The 11,980-nt window shown below is 32.9% G+C and overlaps 2 protein-coding genes across 2 annotated transcripts; one reads left to right on the top strand and one right to left on the bottom strand.

The window, feature by feature from the left end:
* Window positions 1-1,548: 1,548 nt before the first annotated feature.
* On the top strand, window positions 1,549-5,930 carry LOC115722475 (uncharacterized). The gene is made up of 4 exons (XM_061103921.1): window positions 1,549-1,790; window positions 2,737-3,452; window positions 3,593-5,022; window positions 5,579-5,930. Exons 2-4 carry the CDS (start codon window positions 2,753-2,755, stop codon window positions 5,636-5,638), a joined length of 2,190 nt encoding a protein of 729 aa, XP_060959904.1. The 5' UTR covers window positions 1,549-1,790; window positions 2,737-2,752; the 3' UTR covers window positions 5,639-5,930.
* A 1,388-nt stretch (window positions 5,931-7,318) lies between these two features.
* LOC115722409 (elongation factor 1-alpha) lies at window positions 7,319-10,326 on the bottom strand. Its single transcript, XM_030651612.2, has 3 exons — window positions 10,157-10,326; window positions 8,931-9,410; window positions 7,319-8,483 (listed from the first exon to the last, which is right to left on the bottom strand). The coding sequence occupies exons 2-3, from the start codon at window positions 9,390-9,392 to the stop codon at window positions 7,602-7,604; spliced, it is 1,344 nt and encodes a 447-aa protein (XP_030507472.2). The 5' UTR covers window positions 9,393-9,410; window positions 10,157-10,326; the 3' UTR covers window positions 7,319-7,601.
* Between the last annotated feature and the right edge of the window lie 1,654 nt (window positions 10,327-11,980).

Genomic DNA, 11,980 nt, shown 5'->3' with positions numbered 1-11,980 from the left:
AGACCCCATAATACTTTATGTTCACAATTTTGGTCAAACAATTTTAAGACTATGATTATATTTGAAATGGAATTAGGGTGATGAAGATAGGTTTTAAACATAGGCAAAGAGTAAGTTTTAGGATTTTTTTTTAATCAAAATCAGATTCAGACTGCTCAGAGTATCATTATGTTTTATTTTATATAATATAGATTTTAAATTATTATTTAATAAATAAAAAAAATTGATTAGTAACTTTTGCAACACATATACAAAATTCAAAATAATTAATATTCATTTTTAAAAAATCCAAAACAATATTTATATTTATGTATGAATATTTTATTTTATTTTTTTGAAAAGTGACAAATTAACATATAAAAGCACATAGGGCCGACCTTGAGTTGAAATAGGTCATAAGTAAAAAAAAAAAATTAGCACTTACCATAAATATAAATAATATTTTTAAAAATTATTAAAAAAATATACATATTTTTTAAAATGTATTTTTTTTATTTGGCTCCTTAAAATGAGTGGATCTTAAGCACGAGGCTAGCCTACCTATTTTTTGGGCCGGCCCTGGGAGCACATAAACTTATTGATTATTGGTATCACCATAAAAAAGTTCTAAATACAAATAGGATAACTCGATCATCAAACACTTAACTATTTCTAATAAAACATACTTAAAGTTAAAATATGAGCAACTGGAACACAAAGATAATTAAACAAAATACAATCAAACTCAATATATTTTAAGGCTAATCTCAAAAAAGAATCAATAGCATTGTGATTTTTCAACTTGAGAAGATTGTCGTTTTTCAAGGTTATTGTTGTTGTTTGATGTCGTTTATCATCATTTATTGTCGTTATGTATTTTTAGTATTCTTGTCGTTTTTCAAGGTTTCATGTTTTAATTGTCGTTTTATATATTGTTATGTGGTTTACTTTTTAATAGTGTTTTTGTTTATATAATTTATTGTCGTTTTCATGTTTCATTGTAATTTGATCACTTTTTTCAAGTTTGAGTAGCATTAGATGGTTATCTTTGTCGTTCTATAAATTGATGTTGTTAGCTGTCGTTTTTTAACTTTATTGTCGTTTTCAAATGTATTGTCGTTTTCAAATATATTGTCGTTTTTTACTTTTTGTCGTTTACCTTTTTTAATAGCATTTTTTTCGTCAATAAATTGTAGTTTTCTCCAAAAAAAAAAAAAAAAGAAAGTAAGTGTTAGTGTATTTTATTTATATTATAATAACAAAAAAAAATTCCTAAAAGATAATATTTATCATAAAATTAAACATCATTGTAATTTTTTTTAAAAGACTCAATTAATTCAAGATTTTTCAATGAAATATAGCATAGAAAATCATGAACACAATTGATAATACAACTTCGAATAAAATTTATTTATCACAATTAAGTATAATAATAATGATAATAATTTCCCTAAAGAAAAAATACGTTTCTGAAAAATAATGAGACGTTACAGAATTTAAACCTCAAAACAAATTCAATTTAATTAAATAAAGACACATAACGGCAATCAAACGACGTCGTATCAAGAAATCTAATTTAAAAAAGTTTCAAACACAACGGACAATGATTGTCCACGTCATCATGCCACGTGGCTTTCGATTTCACTACTGTCCAAAAAGTAAGGGTTTTGGTTTCTTCTTTCTATATTTCCCGTTACAACCAACTCGCTCAAAATCACAGAGTCGACTCAGATTCAACTCGTTCCATTTTCATCCATTTTTTTCTTCTTCTTCTTCTTCTTCTTCCAGATCTCTCTCGATCTCTTTCTCCGGTAATGAATTTTCTTAGCTTAATTTGGGAATAAAGTTTGTAACTTTAGTTTGTTTGTCTGTTTTATTTTTTTTTTTTTTATCGATTAATCAATTAATTTTTCATGTTCGTTTTGAATGTCATTCCCGATTTGGAGTATGTTAATGGAAGTAAGTCTTGTTTGGTTTCTATTTTAGGTTTAACAGAACAATGAATCAATGATTTAAGCATAAGAAAAGTGTTTTTTTGCTTTAATTTACTTTTATTATTTTTATCTGTTATAGCATTTGTATTCTTCTTCCAAAATTAAAGTAACTTTTTTTATTATTATTATGATGTGTAATGATGAATGGCTTTTAGCTTAAGGGATTATGATTTTAGTAAAGTGTTAAAACATGTTGTGGACCATGTAGCTAATCATTACAATGGTCATCAACTGTACCCAAAAAGAAAGATGATTGAAATCATATTGGGATTTGTTTTTGTTTTTATTAGTTTTGGGAAAGATGAATTTTTGGGCATGTTTGATTCCAATTTTGAAAGAAATTTAAAAATTAAGGTCACCATTTTCACTTGATTAGTAAGCTCACATAGCAAATGGTTAGATTATAATATGGTTTATTTTTGAAGTAACAGAAAGAAAAGCAACAACTGAAGTGGGAGAATTAGAGTTGGAAAGAGGATTGCTTACTTCTTTCTCTCATTTAAAACTGTGCACGAGACTTTCATGCTCCTAAGTGATGAAGAAAGAAGAACTTATCTTCTTTCTTTTTTGATTACCTTTCTCGTGTGTGTATAACAATATAAGACTTAATTCATTCGATTTCTAAAAAGGATTACTAATCCTTCACCAGTGGTTGTGAATGACTGATTTTTCTTATCTTAGACTTAGTTGGTTTATAGTATGGTTTTATTTTGTTTGTTGTGTTGATTAGTTTTTTAATCGATTGTTTTGATTAATGGAACAGGAATGTGTGAAATTTGATGGATATGGTGTGCCAAGCTATGAATTCATGGACATTTTGTGACTTAGTGGCTGCATTTCTTGATCTCTCAATAGCTTATTTTTTGCTTTGTGCTTCGAGTCTTGCTTTCTTTGCCACAAAGTTATTGGGTTTATTTGGATTGTGTTTGCCATGTCCTTGTGATGGATTGTTTTGGAACCCAAGAAACAATCAGTGCTTGCAAAAACAGTTAGTGGATTGCCCATATGAGAAGATCTCTTCAGTTCAGTTCACAGCAAGGAGTAAGTTCCCTTTCGATTCCATTTGGGATGTCGAACAAATTGAAAACTCGGGTGTTAAATTAGGAAATGAGAGCAATCATGAAAATAGGCATGCTGATTTGGAATTTGCAGCCTCAAGTAGCTCCTTTCCACAGAGCTTACAAGATCTTTCTGAGAGAGATTCATCGATTAAGCTTGGTGGTGGTGAGTTTGGCACTGCGAACTTAGATGCTTCCAAGGAAGATCAGTATGATAATCTTAAGGGAAAGAGGGTTCAAGGGCGGAGGCTTAGACATGGTCTTCGTCGCCGTCGCAGGGGAGCCTCAGTTGGTTATGGAAAGTTGTCCCCGTTTTCATCATATGATACTTTTCAGTCAGATGCACGGAACACTCCTCATTCTCCTTCCAGCATCAGTAAATTCGGGAAGGAAGTTGCTGAAGATTCTAGTAATTATGGAGGTAATGCTCATCTTTATATAGAGCTATTTTATTTGACCTTGTTGGAAATGTTTCTATGTAATAGTTTCTTGCTTGCATGATTTGTTGATTTGCAAGTATTCACACTGCTTTGTTTTCTTATGCTAATAATCTAATTTTAGATGGTCGAGAAGCGACAACAGAATATGGTTCGGCTGATAAAGTTTCACTAAGTCTTGAATTGAGTAACTCAATTGAAGAAAATACAAAAGTGAGAAGAGAAGTGATGTCAGTTAAAGAGTTGGGGTGTGATGCGCTAAGGAATTTGAATTCTGATGACAATCAGACGAATATGATTAGAACGTTGGAACAAGCATTAGAAGAAGAGCATGCTGCTCGATCGAATCTGTACCTTGAACTTGAGAAAGAGAGAAGTGCTGCTGCTACTGCTGCAGATGAGGCAATGGCCATGATATTGCGTTTACAAGAAGAAAAGGCGTCGATAGAGATGGAAGCCAGGCAATACCACAGAATGATTGAAGCCAAAGCTGCTTATGATGCTGAGGAAATGAACATTTTCAAAGAGATTTTGTTAAGAAGAGAGAGAGAAAAGCATTTCTTGGAGAAGGAGGTTGAAGCATACAGGCAAATGATATTGGGAAATGAACAATCAGATTTCGAGATTCAAGATGCAACTGGTGTTCTCGAACATGAGTCGTCTACTCTTTATTCAAAACAAGATCCATTGTTGATGCTTGAACAGATAAATGACTTTAGTGAGAAACCAAAAGTTGAAGTTGTTGATAGCTCTTTAGATTATGAGTTAGCATCATTCAATTCACAAAGTAACACTCTTACTTTTGGGAAAGAATTAGAAATTCCTCAACTGGCTGAAGATATTGATTCACATTCTCTTGTCTTAAATAGCACTAAAACCAACGATGAATCACAGCAGGAAGAATGTACCATTGATGAGAATATAGTTTGCCAACAAAAGGAGGTAGAGAGATTGGATGGATGTTCAGAATGGAATGATTTAACCAATGACTTACCCTCAAAGGCATTTGATATTCCATGTGTCGAATCCACTGAGCCATCTAAAGTGGTGGTTGATGCAGAGTCTCATGTTTACGATGTTCATGTTATCGATAATGAATCTAAGGTTTCGAATAAAGTGACAGTAAGAAAAAGTGAAAGTCAGTCTGCAAGTGCTCCCTTAACTCATGCAAGAAGATGGGGTAGTATGTCATTGAGTATGTTCGAAACTCGATATGATGCAAACAGAAGTAGTTCAGACATAAGCAGTAGTGGGTTACCACCAAAAGGAAATTCTCGAGAAAAATTTGCACGTAATGATATGCGACGAAATTCAATGTCAGCAGTTGACTATGAAAGATTGAAAATCGAGAATGAAGTCGAGTGGCTTAGGGAAAGGTTGAGGAAAGTACAAGAGGGAAGAGAGAAACTTAATTTCTCTGTTGGACATAGAGAGAGGGAAAAACTCCAGTTGCAACTTTTGGAGGATATAGCAGGCCAGCTTCGAGAGATTCGACAATTGAATGAGCCTGGAAAGGTTGAGCGCCAAGCTTCATTACCGCCCGCATACTCTAAGGTCAACTTTTTTCCCCTTGTCACTGCTTTTTTAACAGCTTATGTCATGTCTTTGTTCTCAAATGGCAATATCAGCTTATGTTGGATGAACTTTTGGCTAGCTTTAGAGGTTATCTTTTCCTTTTCATAAATTGAATGACTTGCACAAATAGAAAGTTTATGCTTATTTTACTGAAAATTTGCTATCTTTATAATTTGGAATAATATATTCCAATTTTGACACTTGTTTTTTGGGTAAGTGTTGAAATGAAGCATGAATAGCCATTAGCCAAGCCAGATTTTTCTTATCTTTGTCATCATTATCTCTCTATTTTGTTACAAAGAAAATGAAAACTCATATTTTTGCTGTGATATTAGTAATGGGTTTGAGATGGAATACATTATATTTAAGTACTTTGTTCCTGAAATTTTGTCTAGAAAGTTATATGACAGATACATTTACAGTCTTCATATGTTTTTTATTTCAAGATCCAAAACTATTGAATCTTGTTCTTCAATGTGTAAGCTGCTGTGTTAATGAGCCATTTCTGATTTGCTGGTACTCATCTTTGCTTCAGGTTACATCAAAGAAAAGACGCTGGCGAAGCTCATCGATAGGAGTTCAGAAAAGTACTTAACAGGTACTACAAGAACTAATAATGCAAGTTACTTCTACTATGAACTGTATCGTTCGCTCGAGTGCACAGAAGTCTGCATTTGTAGATTTGGCGCAGGCACTGATAAACACTCGACCAGGACGACGATGTGTTGGAGTTGGACAGAAAAAGGTAGAGATCATAAATAGGAGATGTTCAGTAGTTTACTTCATAGCTCTTTTATCTGTTCTTAGCCGTGATGCCAAGTGAAATAAATTTTTTGTAAGTTGGATATTATCATGAGAGAAATAAAGGGTCACACTTTTGTTTTAAACTTGTGTCTTTTTCAGCTAAACTATTTCAACACCATAGTTAAAGCTTTTGTTTTGTGTTAAGTGTCACATTTTCACTCTTCATGATAAGAGAAATAAGAGATCATAATATTGTCAGTGATCAACCTTCCAGGAACGAAAGCACTTTGGTTGTCTGAAATAAGTTGCAGTAAAACCAACCTTTAGACGGTTGGCAAGAACTTCGGACAGAGTTTTATAGAGGACATTACAAAGTGATGTCGGTCTAAGATCGTTCATAGAAGTAGGATTTTTGATCTTTGGTATAAGAATCATATTAGTATCATTAAGACCGTGTGGCATATCACCAGTAACCAAGAAATTCCTCACAAGCTTAATAATGTCTGATCCTACAATACTCCAACAACGCTCATACTATCGGGACATGGTGATTTGTCGGGATGCATCTGAAAAATAGTTGTTCGAATTTTATCATCAGACACAAGAGCTCACAAGCGATTAAAATAATTAATAGTAACCTCAGGCAGTCCATTAGACCAACTAATCCAATTACTATGCGAATCTTGAAGTTGAGATACAGAATTGTGCCTTTTTCTAGCAGTAGCATAAACATGAAAATACTTACTATTTTGATCACCTTCTTTAAGCCAAAGTTGCTTGGATCTTTGCCTCCAAAGCACTTCTCTTTGAGTGTAAATCTCAAACAAAGTTTTTTTCAGCTTCTCTATATTTCTAAGTAGCATCCCTTCCTCTCTTTCACTGTTGAATCTCCCTACAATACTACCGAATTCTATCTTTGAAATTACTAGTGAAGTTCTGTCCACAATCAATCAATAACCTGCTGCAATAAGCCACTTTCTCAGTCACCTAATTTGATCATTGACAATTTTTTTTAATATAACCAATTTAAAGATAATTCCTAACACGAATAGATAAAGAAAATATAATCGGTTTTATCCAAAAAATCAATTAAGAGTACTATTTAGTACTATTTTAGAAAATACAAAGTCCAATTTGTCATTTAACAAAATAAAAAATCTAATAATTTTTGCAAAATACATAATTAAAAATGGTATTTACCTTACTCATGGAAGCTTTTCAGAGACTCACAGTGTAAGTTTTTTGAGCTTGCTTAAGGAGAGTGTGGCAGCCACACTGATCGAGGGTGTTTCATTAGCAAGAGATTGAGTTTTGCTTTAAGCTTTTTTTCTATTGAAGGTTTTTATGCTTCACCATCCTCATCTCCATTAAGATTTTTTTAGTGAAGATCATAACTTTATTATTTCTATGTACTTTACTTAGTTCAACAGCTCATGATGTATCCAGTAATATCGATTGACCATTCCCTTTAAAAATCAAAAGATGCATATAAAAAGACATAACAGATAGAAAAAACCAGAAAAACACAATGTAACAAAATAAAAAGTAGGATATTGTAAAACTGATAAATAATACTGTTCAAGCACAACTAAGTGCAAAACAAAACAAACTCAAACGGAATGCTACCACCGCCGGTCGAGCACCCAATTCTGAGTGCAACGACTGGAAAGCGAGCACAGACAAACAAGACGATCCCAAACATAACCGAATAGATAGTTCAAAACAACACAGTAAAAATAAAATGACAACTTATTTCGATAAAGAGATAAATAGTTCTTCCAAACACCATTCAAAGCGATTTCCATTTGCAAAAGTCACTTCTTCTTGGCAGCAGACTTGGTCACCTTAGCTCCTGATGGGTCCTTCTTCTCCACACTCTTGATGACACCAACAGCAACGGTTTGACGCATGTCACGGACAGCAAAACGTCCGAGTGGTGGGTACTCAGCGAAGGTTTCAACCACCATGGGCTTGGTTGGAACCATCTTAACCATACCTGCATCACCATTCTTCAAGAACTTGGGTTCCTTCTCGAGCTCCTTACCAGACCTACGGTCAATCTTGGTTAGGATTTCAGAAAACTTGACAGCAATGTGGGAGGTGTGGCAGTCGAGAACTGGGGCATAGCCGTTGCCAATTTGACCGGGGTGGTTCATGATAATGACCTGAGCAGTGAAGTTGGCTGCCTCCTTGGCAGGATCATCCTTGGAGTTGGATGCAACGTAACCACGCTTGAGATCCTTAACTGCCACATTCTTAACATTGAACCCAACATTGTCACCGGGAAGAGCCTCGAGAAGAGCCTCGTGGTGCATCTCAACTGACTTGACCTCAGTTGTCAGACCGGTGGGAGCAAAGGTGACAACCATACCAGGCTTGATGACACCAGTCTCAACACGACCCACTGGCACAGTTCCAATACCACCAATCTTGTAGACATCCTGAAGTGGAAGACGGAGTGGCTTGTCTGAGGGTCTCTTGGGCTCAGAGAGATTGTCAAGAGCTTCAAGAAGAGTTGGACCCTTGTACCAGTCAAGGTTGGTAGACCTCTCAATCATGTTGTCTCCTTCGAAACCAGAGATTGGAACGAATGGGATTTTGTCAGGGTTGTACCCAACCTTTTTCAAGTAGGAAGAGACTTCCTTCACGATTTCCTCATACCTGGACTTGGAGTATTTGGGTGTGGTGGCATCCATCTGCAAGAAATAACAGAATCAATGAGAATCATTTGATAATCACAAATACATACAATTAACCAACAAAGCATCATTACAACAGTGTACAACCAAAACAAAACAAAGGCCACCCGAAATGGCTAAATTCTTTGCATATACCTGTAGACAAAACAAAAGTTAAAAAGTAAACGGGAGAGAGAAGGAATTGCACCCCCAATAGTTCTTTTTTGGAGAACTACACCAACTTGGACATCTCTCCAATAGCAAGCTCAAAATTCTACCAATAAAGTGGGCTCTTTTCACAGTTTGGAACAACAAAAATGTCCAAGAATGCCAAAATTAGTATTCAACTAAGCATTTTCACTGTGAGAGAGTCCCTTTATCGGATAGAGTCATCTGAGGGTTAGTTATAAATATCCAAACAATTCACAAAAAGTAAAATAAACAGAGTTGAACTGATTTTATCACCTTGTTACAACAACAGATCATCTGTCTGACACCAAGGGTGAAAGCAAGAAGAGCATGCTCACGGGTCTGTCCATCCTTAGAGATACCAGCTTCAAAACCACCAGTGGTGGAATCAATGATGAGAACAGCACAATCAGCCTGTGAAGTACCAGTAATCATGTTCTTGATAAAGTCACGATGGCCAGGAGCATCAATGACTGTGCAGTAGTACTTGGTGGTCTCAAACTTCCACAGGGCAATGTCAATGGTGATACCACGCTCACGCTCAGCCTTAAGCTTGTCAAGAACCCAAGCATACTTGAATGACCTCTTGTTCATCTCAGCAGCTTCCTTCTCAAACCTCTCAATCACACGCTTGTCAATTCCTCCAAGCTTATAGATAAGGTGACCAGTGGTGGTCGACTTGCCGGAGTCGACATGGCCGATGACCACGATGTTGATGTGGATCTTTTCCTTTCCCATTTCGAATCAAATTGCAAACTACAAATTCAAAAACCCAAATCATAATAAACATTAAAAACCCAGTTAAAAATCAAACAATTTTAAACAACCATAAATTTATATTAATCTAAAGGATATAATGAGAACATCCTATATAAAAGTAGTGAAGGTAAAAATTAAAATAAATAAAACAAAGTGGGTATACAATCCAATTTCCTCAACTACTAAGCTATGCCAATAACAAGAGCCCAATACTATAAATTTAAAGCAAATATATGACAAAATATTTTTTTTTTCAAATTAAGCACAATTTTTGGGAGATGGTTTTATTAGTACATATCACAATAAGTCTTCAAACACAGGTACATACGGTGATTGAAACACAAGCAGAGAAAATAATAAAATACTACTACCTATAAAAATACTGATCATAAAAAAGAAAAAGAATTGAGCTTTTTAGATCACACATGAAAACTACAAGAATAAATCCTAAAAATTCTTCATAATCAGAACAAAAACAACCGATCTTAACAAAAACAACAATATTCTATCCAATTAACCAGAATCATTAATCCATATATAACAATCAGAACCAAATTCTACACCAACAAAGACATAATCCAGAGCATAAAATCAAATAATTCGATAGATCAAAAATAATCTAAAAAAACTGAAAAAAAATCACACCAAATCATCATCAAAACGAACATAACAACATGCAACACCGAAAAATTAAATCAGAGAACACATCGGTAAAGAAATGAAGGTTGGATTGGAGAAAATACCTGAGAAAATCCTAGAAATTGTTATGTGCAGCAGCTGAAGAAGCAGAGTAATGGGTAGGGTTTGGGAGAGCAAGTGTTTCCTCTATTTATAAGGTAGTCCTCTAGGGTTCTTCACTCAAATATTTAATTTACTGTTTGGTCCCTCACTTTTAATGTAATGACCATTTTATCCTTCTTGCTTGCTCTTCAAGCATTGTTAATTTAGGTGGACCTGATTGGTTTAGATTTGGACCCATAACTATTTTCGGTATCCATTGAAAAAAATGGTATTTTTGACAAAGTTTGTAATATTTAATATAGCACACACTTAATAAAATTTTTGGGTCTATTATTACTCTTGGCCTTGTGGAATAGATAGTTTGAATTTTATTTTTGTCGTGTTAAATTTTTTAAAATTTATTTTAAATAATTATAATGAAACGAATATGAAAAAATTTGATTAAAAAATCTCTCGAATGTCAAAACAGATAGAGGTAAATACTAAAAAAATGGCACTTATCATAAAATTGGATCGTTCTTCAAGGGCCAATAAGCACAAACATGACCTACTTATGTTTAGAGTTGGGCTAGGCTAAACTAATAGGGTCACTAGTGGCCATATTAAAGGGATTATTTCGGAAAAACAAAAAAAAAATTATAAAAATATGGTTGCATGAAATTTTAAATATTTTATAATTTTTAAGATATTATTTATATATAATACGGTTTTTTTTTTATGTATTTTTCTATTACACTCTTTTAATTTTATTATTGATTTTTTGTTATTTATATGTTGTTTTAATGTTACTTTTATGTACTTATCTTGTTGTTTTTTTGTGTTTTAATATAATATCGTAAGAATGTAAAAGGAAAACTTTGAACGTAAAAGTGTAAAATTTTAACCAAAAATAATAATTTATGTAATTTTTCTAATTTTATTTGTAAAGTGTAAGTTTGTAAACATATGGTTTTTTTTCTCAAAAAAAGTTATTTTATAGAATTTAAAAAATATATATAAGAAAAAAATATAAGGTAATTGATTATTGCTCTAGTTACCTTAAAGGTAGCTGATTATTCTCACTTGATTTTTTTTTCATATTTTTTAACTTTTTTGATAGTATAAAAAATTAAAAATTCTTAAAATTTGTAATTTCCTCTTGAATTTTTTAGTGTTTGAAGGCAACTAGTAGTGTAAACAAGGTGAATTCTCTTTCGAAACTATTGTTCATAGAACTTGCACTATATGTTAGGGTATTTTTAGGAAAATTCTTTGGTTAGAATTTTACTTCTATCATACAACATTTCTTATTTTTTTGGTATATAAAGAAATTATAATTAATTTTTTTATATAATTGATTACATCGTAGCTATTTTAGGCATCCTACTAGAAGTTTTGAATAATTTACAGTGTTGAAAAAAAAAATTAAATATTTAATTGCACGTGTGATCATTTTACTTTTTACTTGTGCAATAAATTATTTTAAAATTTATTTTCAACACTATAAAATATTTAGAATTTTTTAACACTGTAAAAGTTAAATTTTACACAATTCCTGTCGGTTTATCATAAACACATACATTTTGTAGTAGTGGTCAAACGAAAAAGAACCACAAGCAGGCCCAGGCCCAGACCTAACAATATGAGGCAAAGTTGCAAACAGTTCCATCCTTATCTCCCTCGTATTTTATCCCAAAGTTCTTTAACACATTAATTTATTCTTTAAGGGCTCGTTTGGAACACTATATTAAGTTGTATTGTATTGTATTTTATACAATATTTTTATGTAAAACTATATGTGGTATTAATTTTTATGGACACATAAATATATAATATTTTAGTATAAA

The sequence above is a fragment of the Cannabis sativa genome, chromosome 9 (assembly GCF_029168945.1).
Source record: "Cannabis sativa cultivar Pink pepper isolate KNU-18-1 chromosome 9, ASM2916894v1, whole genome shotgun sequence".
In the NCBI taxonomy this organism is placed as follows: domain Eukaryota; kingdom Viridiplantae; phylum Streptophyta; class Magnoliopsida; order Rosales; family Cannabaceae; genus Cannabis; species Cannabis sativa.
The sequence above is the reverse complement of the archived record's forward strand: the minus strand, read 5'-3'. Positions and strand labels throughout refer to the sequence as shown.